Below are 21,648 nucleotides of genomic sequence, written 5' to 3'. Positions count from 1 at the left end.
CGGGCGCTAGCAAGGCTATAGAGAGAGTGAGAGTGTGTATATGTTTGTGTGTCTGTGTGTGTGTGTGACAGTGTGTGTGTGTGTCTCTGTGTGAAAGAGAGTGTGCACAAGTAGGGTGAAAATGAAGAGACAGCAGTGAAATTTTACATAGGACAGCTGAACCATTTGAGGCGTGTTTGTGTGTCTGTGTGAGAGAGTGTGTATATGTGTGTGGGTGCGTGTGTGTGTGAGATAGAGACAGTGTAAGTGTGTGTGTGTGTGTGTGTCTGTGTGAAAGAGAATGTGAAAGGGTAGGGTCAAAATGAAGAGACAGCATTATAATTGTACATAGCACAGCACAAACATTTGAGGCAGTTCTTGTCTTATCTCCCCTGTCGCCCCCTCCATACCCAACGATTCGTTCCTTGTCTTCCATCCCCTCTGTGTCCTGTCTGTATGTGTGTGTGAGAGAGAGAGAGAGAGGTGCTAGCAGTCCCTGTGATAGTGGCAGGTCAGTTGCTCATTATAGCCACTTAAGAGTGAGAGTGTGTGTGTATGTGCTGGTTTTTTTCCTTCCCTCCTATGCCCTCCGTGTCCGTTGTTTGTGTGGAGAGCAGAGATCTATATGGTCCTTTTAGCGTTGCTGTTGACGTTGCGTAGCAACTGTGTGCTGCTGGTTTTCATTGTTCCGTGATGTGTCTTATGTCACGTTCTGTCGCTTAGTAACAGGTTCGCGATGCGATTGGTTGAGTGTCATTGGTCCGCCCTCGACGGCATGATGTTTTACGTGGGGGGTGGGGCCAACACTCATGGGTGAATTCCTGGTTTCACCACCATGCATTTAGAACGTTGGGACTTGTGCAGGCTTCAGAACGTTGGAGGTGCATTTTATATAGAGAGATTTTTACTGCTCTAATTGCCTATTGCTCATGTTTGATCTATTCTTACTGTACACCGCCTTGAGTAAATTCCTTCAAAAAGGCGGTAAATAAATCCTAATAAATAAATGTATTTATTTATTGCATTTGTATCCCACATTTTCCCACCTATTTGCAGGCTCAATGTGGCTTACAAGCACCTGTTATGGCATCGCCATGCCAGGAAATAGATACAATTGGTGTTACAAAAAGATTCCAGATGAAGAAAAAAGGCCTAAGCAAAGTTACAGAAAGATGGATATCGGAGTAGGGTCGAGTAGTGAAGTGTTGTGATTAGCTATGGATTTCCATTGTAGGCCTTGTTGAAGAAATAGGTTTTCAAAGATTTACGGAAGTTCATTAGGTCGTTGATCGTTTTCAAGTCGGTTGGTAGTGCATTCCATATGTGCGTACTCACGTAAGAGAAGCTGGCCGCGTGTGATAGCTTGTATTTTAATCTTTTGCAGTTGGGGAAGTGCAGATTAAGGAATTTGGGGGCTGATCTTTTAGCATTTCTGGGAGGCAGGTCAACAAGGTCTAACATGTAGCTCGGGGCATCTCCGTGGATGATTTTATGAACAATCGTGCAGATCTTAAATGCGATACACTCTTCGAATGGGAACGAGTGGAGTCTTTCTCGTAAATGTTATGCAAGGTCAGTCGTGGTGGCAGCATCTATTTTACAAAGATAAACATGCAGAAAATCAACCGAGGAAACATGGCTGCTTATACAGCTCAGTTGTGAAGTAGCAATTTACATCGCTATGGCAGCCATTTTGTAACGTTGAGAGTCCGCCGAGATGGAGGAACACCGAGATCCCACGGCAAAGCAACAGTAATCAAGAAGGGAGTGGGAAATAGACCAGGCTAACCAGAGACAAACGAGGAAACTTCAGTCTATCGTACATATTTTATTGGTGAAGACTCGACAGTACCATGTTTCGGATGGTAGCCTGCACATCAGGAATCTTTAGGGTAAAATAGGTGAATAACATCTAATGGTCAATAAATGTAGACTCAAGTGGATGGAACAATGTGGTCTTTAAAAAGACCTTTGATTAGAAAATATGTGGGTTCTAAAATCGGCTTCCATTAATTTTCTCTCGTGGCACCTTATGCCTGGAATAGACTTCCTGGACCTATATGTCTAGCTCCATCTCTACCTGTTTTCAAATCTATGCTGAAAACCCACCTTTTCACTGCGCTTTTAGCTCCTAGCTACAATTGCCCTCCCCTTGACCCTTCCTCCCTCCTCACCCATTACTTCCCTCACCCGTAACTGTCTTGTCTGTCTGTATTATTTAGATTGTAAGCTCTTTTGAGCAGGGACTGTCTCTTTGTGTCAGGTATTCAGCGCTGCATGCGTCTGGTAGCGCTATACAAATACTACTACTACTAATAATAATGAGACACAGCAGCCGCAATCATCATTCATTTCTGAACTGGCCAGGAAAGGAAACAGTAAGGGACTGAGGAGGATAATTGCTCCTGTAAAAGACTGGCCTAAGGCTGCACTTTAGAAATACTTGTACATGCAAAAGAGCAGGCGTAAAACCCAACACGTGAATTTCCCCACATGCAGGTGGTTTCCCAGTCCTGTCCAAGCTCCGCTTACAATTCATCCAAACCACGCCCTCTTGCAATCCGCATGCACTGCAGATACACACATGTAAACACTGTTTTTTTTTTTAAATCGGGTTTTACACATGTACGCAATATACATATGGAATAAGAAGTATGGAAGATATATTTTAGTTGAACTCGTTTAAATGCTACTCATTTGAATGCCTGACATTATTTTATCTTGTGTGAATGGTTTGGTCGATCCTTGAATCGACTTCATTTACCTCGTGTGAATTTGTAGTGGACGGAATCTGTCCTATAATTGTATGGAGTTCTTTTCCTGTTATGTTTGATTATTTTTTACATATTGTAAACCGTTCTGACTCGCTCAGCAAATAGATACGGTATAGGAAAATTACTAAACGATAAATGATGCAAATGACAGTATTTAAACATGCAAATCACAAATATGATTTCTAACAAATGGACAGTATTCCCATCCCCACCATCCCCACCAGTACTGGCCTTCTGACAGCCACCCAACTTAAAACACAAGCTAATCAGAAGTAAACTTCCATCACAGACTGAAAAGGAACAGAAGGGCACACTTCCCTGTAATTTATCCAGTTGCAAACTATGCCAAAATATTTCACAGGACCCCAAAGTCATCCACAAAGGAAAGATATTCAACATAAAGGGATCTTTCACTTGCTCATCTTCCAATGTGGTATATACCATTCAGTGTAAAAAATGTAACGAAGGATGCTATATTGGAGAAACAGGCCAGATGCTTAAGACAAGATTCAATATACATAGACATCACATGAACAATACTGGTGCCAGCAGGGTTCCCACGCCTGTTGGTCAACATTTTACAGGACCAGGACACTGTACCAATGACTTCACAGTGAGAATCCTGAAAGGTAACTTTAAAACCATACAAGAACGTAAGACCTTTGAAGTCAGAATGATTGAATATTTTAACACGCAACAGAAAGGACTTAACAAGGACCTGGGGTTCCTAGCCCATTATAAACCATAAAGCTGTATGTCTCTGTTGATCACCCCACCCCTCACCTATCCACACCCATCCTGTTAGAATATCAATGATAAGCTTTGATGTCCCCATGCATACCTCCGACCCACCCCCATCCTCCCACCCTGTCAGACTGTCATAGTAATGGTTGAATGTTTTCATTTATATACACTATTTCCGATCTGACGAAGAGGGGCAACCTTCGAAAGCTAATCAAGAAATGCATTAAGTTATGTCCAATAAAAAAGGTATCATCTTATTTTCTTTTCCATGTTTTATTTTGTTTGATTTCTATTGATAACAAATGGACACAATGTTAACCTGGAAAGTGCTGCTAAGAATGTTGGGATATGAATTGTGAAGCCTCATTGCTGGTGGAGCTCCTCTCAGATCATCTGTTTCCTGTGCTCTCTGCGCACCACTGAAAGGGGTGTGGTTGGCATTTGCTGCCCGCTACACCAGAAACAGAAGCAGCAGGGCTTAGGTCCAGCCCCTGCAGCAGACTTTTTCGGGCTGGTGCAGAGCCTTTGATGCCGAAGCTGTTGGAGTCATGGTGATCAACAAAAGTCTACTACTACTACTACTACTTATCATTTCTATAGCGCTACTAGACGAACGCAGCGCTGTACACTTGAACATGAAGAGACAGTCCCTGCTTAACAGAGCTTACAATCTAATTAGGGCAGACAAACAGGACAAATAAGGAACAAGAACAAAGAGTAGCAAGATTCCGGAATCCCAAAGAGTAGCAACATTCCGGAATCCCAAAGAGTGGCAAGATTCTGACTACTACTACTCTTGAGCTGTCTTATATGAAGCCGCTTATCTATGGGGCAAAGGCACTGAATAATCCCAGCGCCCTCATAACCTGGGGTTCCTCCCCAATGCCACCCCTGACCTGCCCACTTTTTGTTTGGGCGGTCTCGGGGGATAGTCAGCAGCACTGTCTGGTTAAGTGTCGCTGAATATCCCCAGTTAGGCGCTGGGGAGCTATTTAAGCGGACAGGAGCTTAAATCGCTTTGAAATTGGCCTCCATATGGCCAATCCCATCTGCCCATCCATACCAACTATTAATCTCGATTTCTCTACTATCCCTTCCTCTCCCTTAAACATTGTATGTGCTTGTCCCATGCTTTTATAAAATTAAGATATAATCCTTGTCTTCACCACCTCCACTGGGAGGCCACTCCAGACATCCACCACCCTTTCTGTAAAGTATTTCTTTACATTATTCCTGAGTCTGTCCCTTTTCACCTTCATCCTATGCCCCCTCGTTCCAAAGCTTCCTTTCAACTGAAAGAGGTCCACCTTCTGGCCATTTGTGTCATAGAGGCAATTTATTTATTTGTTACATTTGTATCCCACATTTTCCCACCTAATTGGAGGCTCAATGTGGCTTACAATGTTCTGTCATGGTAATCGCCATTCCAGCGTAAAAGATACAATTGGAATTACATAAAGAACATAAAGACATAATAGAATTTAGCAGTCAGGTATAGAAAGAAAACATTCAGAATATCAGATAAGTGGTGATGTGTTACAGTTCCTATTATTGATCATTGTGGTATGCCTTGTTGAAGAGATAAGTCTTCAGTGAGTTACGAAAGTTGATTAGGTCGTAAATTGTTTTCAGGTCAAGTGGTAGTGAATTCCACAGCTGCGTGCTCATGTAGGAAAAGCTGGACGCATGTGTTAGTCTGTACTTTAGTCCTTTACAGCTGGGGAAGTGAAGATTTAGGAACATGCGTGGTGATCTTTTAGCATTCCTGGTTGGCAAGTCGATAAGGTCTATCATGTAGGCCGGGGCATCACCGTGAATGATTTTATGAACCAGGGTGCAGACCTTGATTGGAGGAGTGGCCTAGTGGTTAGGGTGGTGGACTTTGGGTACAAATGTAACCAAAATAAAATAGATACTATTGGAGATTCTACATGGAATGTTGCTACTATTGGAGATTCTACATGGAATGTTGCTATTCCACTAGCAAAACAGCAAAAGTAGAGGCTGACAAATGCGCAAACCAATAGGGAGATAATTCCACTAGCAACATTCCATGTAGAAGGCTGCGCAGGCTTCTGTTTCTGTGAGTCTGACGTCCTGCACGTGCAGGACGTCAGACTCACAGAAGCAGAAGCCTGCGCGGCCACATTGGTGATCTGCAAGGGCCGACTTCTACATGGAATGTTGCTAGTGGAATAGCAACATTCCATGTAGAATCTCCAATAGTAGCAACAGTGGAGGAGTGGCCTAGTGGTTAGGGTGGTGGACTTTGGTCCTGGGGAACTGAGGAACTGAGTTCAATTCCCACTTCAGGCACAGGCAGCTCCTTGTGACTCTGGGCAAGTCACTTAACCCTCCATTGCCCCATGTAAGCCGCATTGAGCCTGCCATGAGTGGGAAAGCGCAGGGTACAAATGTAACAACAACAATACGTTCTTTAAGTGGAAGCCAGTGTAGCTTTTTCCTTAGGGGTTTAGCATTTTCGCATTTTGTTTTTCCAAATATGAGTCTGGCTGCAGTGTTTTGGGCTGTCTGAAGTTTCTTGATAATTTGCTCTTTACAGCCAGCATATAGTGCATTGCAGTAGTCTAGATGACTCAGCACCATTGACTGCACCAGGTTGTGAAAAATATCTCTATCATATCTCCCCTCTCCCTTCCAAAGTATACATATTGAGAACTTTCCGTCTGATATTTAAAACAGTTTGACTGCCGAAACGGCACTTAACCGGCTATATTTAGCACTGGATAGTGGCTTAAAGATAGCCAGTTATACTGCGTGATATAACCGCCTATCCAGCGATTTTCAACATGGAGCCAGCAATGTTTCGCAGCCATAGTTGGCTACCACAGTAAGTGGAATAACTGGCCGGCTCCAACTTGACCGGCTAGCACTGAAAATTGGTTAAATTGGAACCAGCTAATTTTAAACCATATATTCAATACCAGTCACCGTAAATGGCCTGGCATTGAAAATCCGGGGTCAACACAGACCGCGGGAGATATTCCGACTCTCTCCCGCTGTCTGAATATCGGGGCCTTTAAGTTTCTCCCTATGCATTTTATGATGAAGACCACTGACCATTTTAGAAGCCGCTCTCTGGACCGATTCCATCCTGTTCATATCTTTTTGAAGGTCCGGTCTCCAGAATCGTAAACAATATTCTAAATGACGTCTCACCAGAGACTTATACAGAGGCATGATCACCTCCTTTTTCCTGCTGGCCATTCCTCTCTCTATGTACTCTATGCATTCTGGTTTTCTGGCCACCTTAGGATCATCACATGTGATCACCCCCAAGTCCCACTCTTCTTTCATGCACAGAAGAACTTCTGTACCGGGGGCGTATCTGCGTGGGGCCACAGGGGCCTGGGCCCCCGCAGATTTCGCCCTGGCCCCCCTCCCGCCGCCAGCCCTCCCCCGCTGCCGTTTCTTACTTTTGCGCTGAGGTCCGCTTCCTCCTGCGCCTTTAAAAATATTTCTTCAGCTGGCGGGGGACCCCAACCCCCGCCAGCCAACCCGAGGTGACGCCTTTCAAGTTCTTCGTCCGCCGTGGCCGACGTGCTGGAGTTGAGCGGCTGAATCCAGTTCAGAGTCTGATGTCGTGCGATGTTCGGACATCGTGCGACGTCAGACTCCGAACTGGATTCAGCCGCTCAACTCTAGCACGTGGGCAACGGTGGATGAAGAACTTGAAATACGTCACCTCGGGTTGGCTGGCGGGGGTTGGGGTCCCCCGCCAGCTGAAGAAATATTTTTAAAGGCCCAGGAGGAAGCGGACCTCGGCGCAAAAGTAAGAAACGGCAGCAGGGGAGGGCTGGCGGCGGGAGGGGGGGTGGAGAGAGTCGTTGGTGGGGGGTCCGGTAATGGCGGCAGGGGGGGGGCTAAAATGTGCCCCCTCTCTTTGGCTCTGGCCCCCCCTACCGCCGGAGGCCAGATACGCCTCTGTTCTGTACCACTCGCTCAGGCTTTTGCAACACAAATACATGACCCTGCATTTTTTAGCATTAAATCTTAGCTGCAAAATTCTGAACCATCGTTCAGCCTTTGCTAAATCCCTCCTCATATTATCCACACCGTGAGGGGTATCAACCCACTGCAGGTTTGATCTGAGTTTCTGAGAAAGACAGGTTACCCTGTTTCAGACAGGATTTCGGATTACCATCACTGTAACCCCAGGGGTTCTGAACCCAGTACTTGGGTCACAACTAGCCAGTCAGGTTTTCAGGAGACCCACAATGAATATGCACGAGATAGATTCAGGGCCGCCGAGAGACTCAGCCGGGCCCGGGGCAAGGCCATGCCCCCCCCAGGATCGCCGCCCCACCCAGGATTGCTGCGACTCTCCCCAGGATCGCCGCTGCCCTGCCCCCCTCCAAGGATCGCCCCCACCCCTCAATTGCTACTGCTGTCGCCTCCCTATCCTGCTCCCAGGCCGCTGGCGCCGCAGTCCCGTCTCCACCTGCCTACCCTCTGCTCCCTTCTGCCTGCCATCCAACCCCTGCCTGCCATCCAGTGCCTTCTCTGTGAAAGTGGCAGATCGCCTCGGGTGGGCCATCCCTCAGTGCGTCCTGCCCTCGTGGAAATAGGAAGTTACATCAAAGGAGGGCGGGACACAGTGAGGGAAGGCCCGCCCCAGGCGACCTGCCGCTTTCGCAGAGAAGGTGCTGCGTTGCTGCTTTAGAGATTTTTTTTAAATGCAGGGGGTCGGACGACAGACAGAAGGGAGCTGAGGGTAGGCAGGTGGAGATGGGACTGCGGCGCCAGCAGCCTGGGAGCAGGAGAGGGCGAGAGACTCCGGCGCCAGGCCCTCCTTGGTGGCCCGGAGAATTTTGCCCCCCCCCCCCCCCCCGTCCCCCCTCTCAGTGGCCCTGGATAGATTAGCATAGAATAGAAGCAGTGCATGCAAATTTAACTCAAGCATACTCATTGCGGATATCTTGAAAGCCAGACCGGTTGGGTGTGTCCTGAAGACTGGGTCCAGAAACCCTGTTCTAGCCACGTTCAGGCGTATTTTCAAAGCACAGACTTTGTAAAGTCTTAAGTGCTTTAAAAACGAGCCCCAAAGTCTAGTACAGCACCCCGTCCCCCTAAGTTTTGGATGGTAAAAGAAGCGTTTAAGGTATGTTCTCCATTGTTTCCCTTCAAACTGATAGAAAAAAGATTTAGATTTAACAAGCTCACCCCCTTTCTCAGTAGCAAACAAACACTGGGCAATCGTTAAAACGTTTTTACGTGTGGAAATTTATCTACAAAAATTAGAATGTTTAAGAGAACAGATCTCAAAAGCAACAAAAGCAATCGTTTCTTTCTCAGCCTTTAAAGAGACCTTTCATCGTTCTTCCTATTTTCTTAACGAGCATTTTTATTTTTCTTCTGTATTCAAACAATTGTGTACTAGTATCTTCAATAATATGGGCCTACTTGATATTCCATAAACATATGTTTCAAACATATATTTTTCCACAATCAGTTCTCAAAACATGTTTTTTGCAATAAAAATTGGGAACAGATTATTGAAGACATTTGAGTACAAAGGATAAAAAAAAAGCACAAATTATGGACCGTTGATGAAAGGTCTCTTTAAAGAAATGATAGCTTTTACTGCTTTCAGATTCATTCCACCTTTTGAAATAATACATTTTAAAAGCTTTTTTCTGTATTGCTGTGGTGCGATGTGAGCTCTATTTTTGTCCATGGTGGTGAATTGTACGTCTCTGTAAATTTATTTTAACATTGAAAAGGCAATTCGTGCGCACGGGTATGGAACCCAAGTGCAGAGAAAATCAGCATTTACACACATTAACACAGGGTTATTTTATAAATGAACAAGTAAAACAAATCCGTTTTGCGAAAAATGAAACAGGCTCTAGGAAGGCTATCGTCTAAGCGAGTTCTCCTCTCTCCCTTGCCCTTCCCTCCATGTCCAGCGATTGTCCCCTGCCCTCCCCTCCCATCCATGTCCAGCGATTCTCCCCTGCCCTTCCCTCCATGTCCAGCAATTCTCCTCTGCCCTGCCCTCCATGTCCAGTGATTCTCCCCTCCCATCCCTTCCCATCCATGTCCAACGATTCTCCCCTGCCCTCCCCTCCCATCCATGTCCAGTGATTCTCCTCTGCCCTGCCCTCCCCTCCATGTCCAGCAATTCTCCTCTGCCCTCCCCTCCATGTCCATGTCCAGCGATTGTCCCCTGCCCTCCCCTCCCATCCATGTCCAGTGATTCTCCTCTGCCCTGCCCTCCCCTCCCATCCATGTCCAGTGATTCTCCTCTGCCCTGCCCTCCCCTCCCATCCATGTCCAGTGATTCTCCTCTGCCCTGCCCTCCCTTCCATGTCCAGCGATTCTCCCCTGCCCTCCCCTCCCCTCCCCTCCATGTCCAGCAATTCTCCCCTGACCTTCCCTCCATGTCCAGCAATTCTCCTCTGCCCTGCCCTCCATGTCCAGTGATTCTCCCCTCCCATCCCATCCCATCCATGTCCAACGATTCTCCCCTGCCCTCCCCTCCCATCCATGTCCAGTGATTCTCCTCTGCCCTGCCCTCCCTTCCATGTCCAGCGATTCTCCCCTGCCCTCCCCTCCCCTCCATGTCCAGCAATTCTCCTCTGCCCTCCCCTCCATGTCCATGTCCAGCAATTCTCCTCTGCCCTCCCCTCCATGTCCATGTCCAGCGATTCTCCCCTCCCCTCCTCTGCCCTCCAATCCCATCTCATCCGTGTCCAGCGATTCTCCTCTCCCCTCCCATCCATACCTCAGGTCGCAGCAGCGGCACACTCGCGTCACCTCCAGCCTTCCCTCGCAGTGTCCTGCCCTCCTCTGACATCATTTTGTTTTTCAGCAAGGGCGGGAAACTGAGGCGTGAGGGAAGGGAACGCTGGAGGCGAGCTGACATAAGCTCATTAGCATACGGTTACGAACCCAGCCAGCTATCCATGGAGGCAGACTGACCAATTATTACAGTATATAGAGATGAGTATGTCTTATGGCACACTGAGGGGCCCTTTTACTACGCTGAGTAAGCATCTACGCACGCCCAACATGTGCCAAAATGGAGTTACTGCATGGCTCTTGCGGTAATTTCATTTTTGGTGCACATCCAATATGCGCGTCTAAAAAATAATTTTTATTTTCGGACGCACGTAACGGATGCGCACCAAGTGGCATTTGACTCGCGTAGGTCATTAGCACCCAGTTACCACGTGAGACTTTACCGCTAGGTCAATGGCTGGCGGTAAGGTCTCAGACCAAAAATGGACGTGTGACAATTTTGATTTTGCTGCACGCCCATTTTCAGCAAAAATTTTAAAAAGGCCTTTTTTTTGCAGGCACGCTGAAAAATGGAACAGTGCGCACCCAAAACCCGCGCCTACACTACTGCAAGCCATTTTTCAGTGCACCTTAGTAAAAGGACCCCTGAACATGCATGAGATGTACACATGGGAAGAGCATAGGCGGGCCAACCGGCTTATTACGATAGCTCTTGGCCAGTTTGACCGGAGAAGAAGTGCAGCCGAAATTGCCTTCATGTTGGATTGACTTTATGCAACTTATAGATATATTCAAGACAATATTTGTGACTCCTGATGCAGGTGCCTGCGCCAAAACACGGCACCATGTCAAGTCCATTTTTCTGAATATCTTCTAATTGTCTGCTCTTTTGATAAGTAATGAACTTTAGCTGATTTCAATTCATTTTTTTTACATCAGTTTTTTTCATAATAAGCCAGTTGGTCCACCTCTACTCCCTTTAACATAAGAACAAAAGTATAGCTATACTGGGTCAGACCAGTGGTCCATCTAGCCCAGTATCCTGCTTCCAACGGTGACCAATCCAGGTCACAAGTGCCTGACAGAAACCCAATTAAAAGCAACATTCCATGTAGAACCCCAAAGAATAGCAAGATTCTGGAATCCTAAAGAGTAACAAGATTCCATGTAGAACCCCAAAGAATAAAAAGATTCTGGAATCCTAAAGAGTGACAAGATTCCATGCAGAATCTCAAAGAGTAGCAACATTCCATGCTACCAATCCAGGGACAAGTAACAGTCCTCTGCATTATTACTACTACTTAACATTTCTAAAGCGCTACTAGGGTTACGCAGCACTGTACAGTTAAACAAAGAAGGACAGTCCCTGCTCAAAGGAGCTTACAATCTAATGGACAACATGTGCAGACAGTCAAATTGGAGCAGTCCAGATTTCCTGGATAGAGGTAAAATGGTTAGGTGCCGAAGGTGACATTGAAGAGATGGGCTTTGAGCAAGGATTTGAAGATGGGCATTATGAACATAAGAACATAAGAATAGCTATACTGGGTCAGACCAATGTTCTGTCTAGCCCAGTATCCTGCTTCTAACAGTGGCCAATCCAGGTCACAAGTTCCTGACAGAATCCCAAATAGTAGCAACATTCCATGCTACCAATCCCAGGACAAGCAGTGGCTTCCCTCAAATCCATCTCAATAACAGACTATGGACTTTTTCTCCAGGAACTTGTCCAAACATATTTTAAAGCCAGATTCACTAACCGCTCTTGTTATATCCTCTAGCAATGAGTTTCAGAGTGAAAAAATATTTCCTCCTATTTGTTTAAAAGTATTTCCATTAGATTGTAAGCTTTGTCGAGCAGGGACTGTCTCTTTATGTCCAGTGTATAGCGCTTCATACGTCTAGTAGCGCTATAGAAATAATAAGTAGTAGTAACTTCATTGAGTGCCCCCTAGTCACTGTACTTATTGAAAGAGTAAAAAATCAATTCACTTTTACCCATTCTACACTACTCAGGATTTTGTAGACCTCAATCATATCCCCCCTCAACCGTCTCTTTTCCAAACGGAAGAGGCCTAATCTCTTTAGCCTTTCCTCATACGAGAGGAGTTCCATTCCCTTTATCATTTTGGTCGCTCTGCTTTGAACCTTTTCTAATTCCGCTATATCTTTTTTGCGATACGGCGACCAGAACTGAATGCAATACTCAAGATGAGGTCGCACCATGGAGCAATACAGAGGCATTATAGTATTGTACAGTAAGACAAGGAAACCGATATGATTCTCCAAACAAGTGGCTGAGAAAATAAAGGCAAAAGAGACCACGTTCATGAAATACTGGAGAACTCAAGGAGAGGAACACATGAAAGTATACCGGGAGAAGCTGAAAGAAGCCAAGAGGGAAATACGTCTAGCGAAAGCAGAGGCGGAATGCAAGGAAGAGAGACAAAACTTTTCTCAGGTATATTAGTGAAAGAAGGAAGGCTAGAAATGGAATTGTGAGACTGAAAGATGCTGTGGAGAGCGATGATGAAAAAGTGAACGTGGTAAACAAATACTTCTGTTCTGTGTTCACGGAAGAAAGTCCTGGAGAAGGACCATGATTGACTGGTCAAGGTACATATAAGAATGGAGTGGATGTGTTTATGAACAACTTGAAAAACCGAAGGTGGGCAAAGCCATGGGACAGGACGGAATCCATCCCAGGATACTGAGGGAGCTTTGAGATTCTGATGGGTCCTATTAAAGATTTGCTTAATAAATCCTTGGAGACATGAGAGATTCCAAGGGAATGGAGAAGAGCGGATGTGGTCCCTCTTCACAAAAGTGGCGACAGAGGAGAAGTGGGAAACTACAGGCCGGTAAGACTCACTTCAGTTATTGCAAAAGTAATGGAAGCCAATGAGTTACAGAATTACCCCTTCTGGAGGTGGGGTGAATTTATGAGGGGTCACCTAGCTTTAGGTGCTTGGAAGGCAAATAAATGCCAGTATTTTACCCCTTATGGAGGGAATTCTTTAAGTGGCGCTCAAAATTCAGCATCGGAAAAAATTTGCACGATGTGCGATTCTATAAAGAGTTTGCACCCTTTATAGAAGAGTTTGCAACGCCGATTCCCCTGCCTAACTTTAGGTGCCAGACTTATGCCGGCTGTAAACGCTGGTGCCCGATTTATGCCTCGTGTAAACGCTGGTGCCAGAGTTAGATGTGCTCAGGCAGTATTCTATGACTACATGCACATTTTTCGGAACGTCCTAATACGGCCATGGTCACGACCCCTTTTGAGTTATGCGCTAGTAGAGTCAGGCATCATGCCTTATAGAGTAGAATGCAAATTTTACTGAGTGCCATTAAATTCAATAGCTGGTTGCCAGCACCCAATTATTGATAGTTAAGGGCTCAATACGCAATTAATTTATGCATGCATCTTGGGCACACGCAGAAATTTGTGCATGCAAATCTGGGTGCCATATACAGAAGCTGGGGGTAAGTGCTTACAGAATACTGACTAATGTGAAAATACATTTACAGATTTCAAGGTGCGTACTTTCACAGTCAGCGTGCACAGAGGTGCAGTTTGCGTGGACTCCTCACTTAACATGCAGAGATGACAGATTTCCTTATTTTATGGTAAAAGCAGTGAGCTTAGCAGGGTTTAAAAAAGGTTTGGATAATATCTTAAAAGAAATGTCCATAAGCCATTATTAAGATGGACTTGGGAAAATCCACTGCTTATTTCTAGGATAAGCAGCATAAAATGTATTGTACTGTTTTTGGATCTTGCCAGGTACTTGTGACCTGAATTGGCCACTGTTGGAAACAAGATTCTGAGCTTGATGGACCTTTTGTCTGTTCCAGTATGGCAACACTTATGTAGTTATGTACTTATGTACTTTGGATTCTGAATGGAATCTTGCTACTCTTTGGGGTTCTACATGGAATGTTGCTACACTTTGAAACTCTGCATGGAATCTTGTTATACTTTAGAATTCTAGAATCTTGCCACTCTTTGGGGTTCTACATGGAATGTTGCTACACTTTGAAACTCTGCATGGAATCTTGTTATACTTTAGAATTCTAGAATCTTGCCACTCTTTGGGGTTCTACATGGAATGTTGCTACTCTTTGGGTTTCTGCCAGGTACTTGTGACCTGGATTGGCCACTGTTGGAAACAGGATGCTGGGCTTGATGGACCTTCGGTCTGTCCCAGTATGGCAACACTTATGTACTTATTAAAGCCAATTGGCACCAATTTGGACTTGTCCGCACATCTTGCTAAGCGCTATTCGATAAAACAGTGTGCCAAATCCCATAGCAAGCAACCCAAAAGGGGGTGTGGCTATGGGAGGGACATGGGCAGGTCAGGGGCCGTGTCACAGAACACCATGGATACATGTCCAAATTGGACACCACGAATTACACCTGATTTCAGCAGGCATATGTCCTGGCACCCAGATCTGGGCATAGGTATTAACAGTTGGCGCCTGCATATTCCAGCTGTTTTCCACTAGACATCATAGGGACCTTTCACTAAGCTGTTCTGAGGGCTAGATGCACTAATCAATTGTTAGAGCCCTTCCCTTACCGATTCCCTTAGCGAATCGGTAAGGAACAGGCATGCATCAAGGAAAAGGAATGCAAATGAGCTGCTCGTTGTAGCTCACTTGCATTCTCTATCCCATTGTTAAACAGTTGGCCAATCGGCAGGTCGAGCATGCGCAGAGCAGCCAAGCATTATGCTGGCTGCTCTGCGCATGCCAAGGACGTCCTTTATGGACGTCCTTCACTATAAGAAAAACTCCCTGTAAAAAGACGTTCTTTTAACAAGCTGCAAGCTAATGTACAGTTCAGAGGCAAGAGAATAAAAACTAACCTGAGGATACAGAGGAGCCTGACAAGCTGGAGTTACTGGATGCTGCCATGTCTGTCTGTTTCTCACGTGAACCTTCCAGCCCAGAAAAGCTGCTTTTTATTTTCTTTCAGCCTGGCACAAAGGCAAGCGATGCTTAAGCAGTTTTCAGCCCCAGGATCAGGACGTGAGAGGACACAAAGCAAAACTTTTTGGACGTCCCTCCCAGCCAATCACAGCGCGTTTAGCTGATACTGTACTGGTACCAGCTAAACGCGCTGGGATTGGCTGAGAGAGACCTGGAGCCAGTGTTGCCAGGTGGGCGGTTTTACCGCCCAATTGGGCGGTTTTCTGCGACCCGCCGCGGGAAATTTTTGCCTGCGGCGGGTTGCGGTTTTTTGGGCGGCTTTTTGGGTTTCTGTGCGGTTTTTCGGGCGGCTTTTTGCCTTTTTCGGCCGCGGGGGGGCGGGGTTAGTGACGTTTTTTGGGCGGGGTTAGTGACGTTTTGGGCGGGCCGATGACGTGGGAGGCGGGGCCGATGACGTAGGAGGCGGGGCCGATGACGTGGGAGGCGGGGCCGATGACGGGGAGGCGGGGCCGATGACGGGGGAGGCGGGGCCGGTGACGTGGGAGGCGGGGCCGGCGGGGCCGGCGGGGGCGGGGGCGGGGCCGGTGACGGCGGGGGCGGGGGTGATGACGCGGGGGTGGGGGTGTCAGGGGCGGGGTTTGTGTTTGGGCGGGTTTTGGGCTGGTTTTTGGGCTGGATTGGGCTAGAAAAATTTTTCCACCTGGCAACCCTGCCTGGAGCTGATCAGTTAGGCTATTACTTACTTGTTCTGAAGTGCTGTATTTTGTTATGCTGTTTTGATAAATGTTCAATAAAGACTTCATACAACTTAAAAAAGTGGAAAAAAATCCAAGTGCTTGTCCTTTTTTTTTTTTTAATAACAAAACTATTAGTGGGATTTGAACCCACCACCTCTGGAGTACAAGACCGGTGCTCTACCCACTTGGCTGTCCATCCCTTACTTCCAGGTCTCTCAGCTGAGTGAACCACGGCCAAAAAGGACGTTTTTATTATTGGGGGGGGAGACCCCCCAAAATGTGCATTTTTTTAAAAAGTGAAGCTTTATTTAAAAAAATCAAACAGGCTCCGATGCTGCAGGCTCTTTTTTGGACATCATTCAACCCCGGAATAATAAAAACTTCCTTTTTGGCCGTGCTTCACTCAGCTGAGAGACCTGAGAGTAAGGGAGGGACAACCACGTAAGTAGAGTTATAGCCGGCGGGTTCAAATCCCACTAATTGTTTTGTTAAAAAAAAAAAAAAGAATGAGCACTTGGATTTTTTTTCCACTTTTTTAAGTTGTATGAAGTCTTTATTGAACATTTATCAAAACAGCATCGGAGACTGTTTGATTTTTTTTTTTATATAGTGAAGAACATCCATAAAGGACGCTCCTGACGAGCACTTGGCCGTTCTTGCCCCCCTCCCCCCCCCCCCCCGATTTTTTTTTTTTTTACATTTTAATAATTTTTCCAATCCCGCGCAGCCCCAACGAGAGGTACAGACCTCTCGTTAGATTTTCCAGTGTTTTCCAGCGTTACGGCAATCGGAAAAGGTTAGTGCATCTCATTACAATAGGGTTTCTACACGATTTGCTCATCTGCATTCTGTTTTCGTTAGCTGATACCATCGTCGGAAAAAAGTGTTTAGTGTATGCCAGGGTTTACTACTTGCTTGTTAATGGCTCGTTAAGTTTAGTGCATCTGGCCCTGACTATTTTTGCATGTACTTTATACAATAGTGGCATTTACACACCCAAGGACCACGTTTAGGCGCCACCATTTACACCAGCCACATGGCATAAGTGGACGCTCCTTAAGTTCAGTGCACAACTTATGATAGGACCGCCGAGAGACTAGGCCAGGCACAGGGCAACGCCGCCCCACCTCCACCGCCCCGCTGCTGCCGCCCCCCGTCGCTCCCCCCGCTGCTGCAGTCTCCGGTCTCACCTGCCTGCCTCCACGGCTCCGGGCCCCCTGCACTCAAGGCGGCAGGCGCAGATCGCCTCTTTTCTGGCCTTCCCTCCCTGTGTCCCACCCTCGTCTGATGTAACTTCCAGTTTCCGCGAGGGCAGGGACACAGGGGGGGAAAGGCCCGAAGGGAGGCGATCTGTGGCTGCCGCTTCAAATGTAGGGGGCCCAGAGCCGAGGAGGCAGGCAGGTGAGACCGGGGACTGCAGCGCCGGCGGCCTTACCCCGGCGCCGGGCCCCCCTTGGAGGCCCGGGGGAATTTTGTCCCCCCTTCCCCCCCCTCTCAGTGGCCCTCATGCTAGTTTTCTATAAGAGATTTGGCACAACTCTGAGTACATAGGTTGGAACGCCATGCTAGCCCACCTCTTCTTTCTCTCCGCCAGCTGTCTGAGGACCTCCTGCCACCGAGAGTTCAGACTGGCCAGTTTTTCCTGGAGGACCTTGGCATCGGCGGCCGAGCACTGCTCACTGATTTCTTGGCCTGTTACATTCAGTGTTCTGATGACAGCTTCCTGCCGTCCAACGCCATCCTGAAGTTCCTGCAAAGAGTCCAAACAGAGGGCACAATGAAGTCGAGCAGGGACCAACCAAGTTTGACAGTCAAATCCTGCGGAAAAGGGAAACCCAGACACACAATTGTTCTCCAAAACAGAAGCAATGGCAGACAACCTTTAACATCCATAATACATACCACAGGGCTGCTGAGAGATTGAGCTGGGCTCAGGGCAAGGCTGCCACCCCCCCCCCCCCCCCCAGGATCACCGCTGCTGCTGCCCCCCCCCCCCCCCCCACCCGCCGCAACTACAAATACTGACCAGGGGATGAATGTACTGCCCTAGATTTTATTTATTTATTGCACTTGTATCCCACATTTTCCCCACCTATTTGAGCCTGCAAATAGGTGGGAACAGTAAATTAATTTCATTGGCACATTTATTGTACTAAACGGTGTAAAGGGAAAGGGACGTGCAGCCGCTAAGTCGATGGCCGGTGGTATGGTCTCAGACCCAAAATGGATGCGCGGCAATTTTTGGCAAAAATTTTTAAAACGGCATTTTTTACAGCTGCACTGAAAAATGATTCCGCGCGTGCCCGAAACACGCGTCTACACTACCACAGGCCATTTTTCATCGTGCCTTAGTTAAAGGGCCCCTGAGTATATATATATATATACACAGTGCTCCCATAACAAAGGCAATTGATCACTTTGCCTAATCTACCTTCCATGCTTCCTTGTCTTTAGCTCTGATAGTCCCCATGAGTCTGGACATTTGAGCGTATCACATTTCACTTAATCTGGCCTCATCCCTTTTTGAGAAATGGCCTTTAGCAAGATTGCCCTAAAACTTTCTGGGGCTATGTGGAATTTATACCATACATACCAGACCTCATAGACTTACCAATAAGAAACAAAGTCAGATCGTCAAGATCTTACCTAAACCTACACTACCCAAATTGCAAAGGACTGAAATACAAAACAACTTACGCAGCCGGCTTCTCCTACATAAGCGCACAACTATGGAATGGGCTCCCAAAAGCTGTGAAAACAATCCACGACCACTTGAATTTCAGGAAATCACTGACAACCAACCTCTTCAAAAAGGCCTACCCCAACGACCCCACGTAACCGTCTTCACCTACCAACACAGCATGACTATGATCAAACAGGACAACACACAATCTTCATCCATTCCGACCCTCCACTTATACCTCATACGATCACTATACAACTTTGTATTTGTTATCCACCGACTGGGCAAACGCCTCTGACAGTACTATGTAAGCCACATTGAGCCTGCAAATAGGTGGGAAAATGTGGGGTACAAATGCAACAAATAAATAAATAAATAAATACAAATGATAGCGTCAGGAAATGTTTCCAAAAACACTGGATATACTGAAAGGAAGTTTTTTTTCCCAAGACATGGAGGAGCATTTTCGAATGGGGACGACCATCTCTAAGGGCGCCCATCTCTAAGGACAGTGCCGCGAAGGGGTGGGGCAATGCGTATTATCGAAACAAGATGGACGTCCATGTTTCGTTTCGATAATACAGTCGGGGACACCCAATTCTTGACATTTAGGTCGACCTTAGAGATGGCTGTCCTCGATTTTCAGCGATAATGGAAACCAAAGACGTCTATCTCAAAAACGTCCAAATCCAAGCCATTTGGTCATAGGAGAAGCCAGCATTTGTAGTGCACTGGTCCCCCTCACATGCCAGGACACCAACCGGGCACCCTAGGAGGCACTGCAGTGGACTTCAGAAATTGCTCCCAGGTGCAGAGCTCCCTACCTTGGGTGCTGAGCCCCCCCCCCCCCCCCCCAGGTCCGCCTGCCTGAAGTACACTGCACCCACTACAACTGCTTCAGGGACCTGTATACTGCTGCGGTGGACCTGAGTATGGCATTTGAGTCTTGCAAAAAAAGTATTTTTAAACTTGTTTTTTATGGTGGGAGGGGGTTAGTGACCACTGGAGGAGTAAGGGGAGGTCATCCCCAATTCCCTCCAGTGGTCATCTGGTCAGTTAGAGCACCTTTTTGAGGTTTGGTCGTGAAAAAAAAATGGACCAAGTAAAGTCGGCCAAGTGCTCGTCAGGGACGCCCTTCTTTTTTCTATTATCGGCCGACGACCATCTCCTAATCATGCCCCAGTCCCACCTTCGCTACCCTGCCGACACACCCCCGTGAACTTTGGTCGTCCCCAGAGACTTCCCAACTAGTCCTTTCTGGAAATTTCTAGTGTCTTCCTGACAGGTACAGAAAGCTCATAAGTTCAACTAGAGACCTCAGGGCTATTTATCTGCTATAGATGAAAAGTCGATAGCTTATACTATTAACTGGCTCACATTAAAGAGGGTCAGCAGAGGAAACGCTGACACTGAACTGAAATGAATTAGAGAATAGAAGTGAGAATTCAGACAGTCTTAAACTGCTGAATTTTTCACGATGTTACAGTAGCATGGAATCTCGGTACTTTTTAAGATTCCACCAATTACTTGTGATCTGGAATGGCCACCGTTACCTACAGGATACTGGTCTAGATGGACTTTTGGTCTGATCCAATATGGCAACTTTTATGTTCTTATGGAGTAAATGGAGCTTTAACTCACAGGGAGATCAAGCGACTTTGGGAGGTCACACAGTGAGAGTTGTAGAATCTAAACCTGACTTCAGATGACTCTGCTTACGGATCATCAGAGACAAGTGTTCTCAGGGTTTAATCTCCCAAATCTTTCATTACTAAAAACACATTAGCTTTCTGTCTTAACTCAGTTGAAATCAAAGTCTTGCACTTTTGTCTTTTATCCCCCGGTCTGTGAAAAGCGTAACTCTAAGGTCCAGGTAAACTCGAATTGTTTTGGAAAGGAAAGATTAACGCCATCTGTTCTGGGAATTAAACTAAACTAAAATCAAATTCACCTTTCTGTCCTTATATATCAACTTAACAAGCTTTTCTTCTTCCTGCAACACAGCACACAGACCAACCACGACCGGCAATAAATCCCTTTACCGAGCTAACTTTGCAGCAAATAAACAGAGCAAAAGCCAAACCTGCTGGTAAATTGGATGTCAAATGTTTGCACTCCAGAACCTGAGGAGGTTAGAGAGGATGGGAGAAATGTAGGTATGCAGTTTAACAGTGCAGAGTGGTGCATACTTGGAATGACCTCCCGCAGGAGGTGGTGGAGATGAAAACGGTAATGGAATTAAAAAGTGCGTGGGATAAACATAAAGGAATCCTGTTCAGAAGGAATGGATCCTCAGAAGCTTAGCGGAGGTTGGGCGGCATCACCGGTGGTTGGGAGGCAGGGCAAGTACTGGGCAGACTTCTACGGTCTATGCCCCGAAAATGGCAAGGATAAATCAAGTCACTATAATAAACTTGGGTTCAAAATAATTTATCTTTTTTTATATATGCACAGACCATACCGTTTACACCCATTATATGTAGATATGTGCAGGAGGGGGATAAAATTAAGCCTCCCCCCCATAATAAACAGGTATTTCACATGCATAAGAGAACAGACTGTAATTCTCAGGGATTTGTATACTGTATATGGAGCCCGTGTGGGCTTTTTTATATTGGTCATACAACTAGAAAAATCAAGATTTGGATTGGGGAGCATGTTAGCAACATCCGTATATGCAAGCCTGAGGCTCCTTTATCTGGACATTGGCAGGAGTATAATCATCACATTCAGGATTTACGTTATACAGTCCTGCTTCATATTGAACTGACCAGAGGGGGCAATTTAAGTGAAATTCTAGCCCAAAAGGAGCAGCATCTGATATTCTCCTGGAACACTGTTCATCCTTCGGGATTGAACAGGGAGGTGGAGTGGCTTTGACTGGTGTTAATTTGACCCCCTGTGGTTTTTCAACTGTTTCTGTACTCTGCAGGGCCGCCGAGAGGGGGGGACAGGGGGGACAAAAGTCATCGGGCCCGGGCCTCCAGGGGGCCCAGCGCCGCCACAGTCCGGCCCACCCGCTCTCCGT

The 21,648-nt window shown here is 46.5% G+C and overlaps 1 protein-coding gene across 2 annotated transcripts in view; it reads right to left on the bottom strand.

Annotated features, from left to right (window-relative positions):
- Positions 1 to 21,648, bottom strand: part of DMD (dystrophin) — a 2,615,032-nt gene that overhangs the window by 752,629 nt on the left and 1,840,755 nt on the right. For both annotated transcript variants that reach the window (XM_030202363.1, XM_030202359.1), the window contains one exon: positions 17,512 to 17,687. In XM_030202363.1, the coding sequence (XP_030058223.1) occupies positions 17,512 to 17,687 (176 nt within the window). The remainder of the gene's footprint in view (positions 1 to 17,511; positions 17,688 to 21,648) is intronic.

This window comes from Microcaecilia unicolor, chromosome 4 (genome assembly GCF_901765095.1).
Source record: "Microcaecilia unicolor chromosome 4, aMicUni1.1, whole genome shotgun sequence".
Taxonomy (NCBI): Eukaryota; Metazoa; Chordata; class Amphibia; order Gymnophiona; family Siphonopidae; genus Microcaecilia; species Microcaecilia unicolor.
The sequence above is the reverse complement of the archived record's forward strand: the minus strand, read 5'-3'. Positions and strand labels throughout refer to the sequence as shown.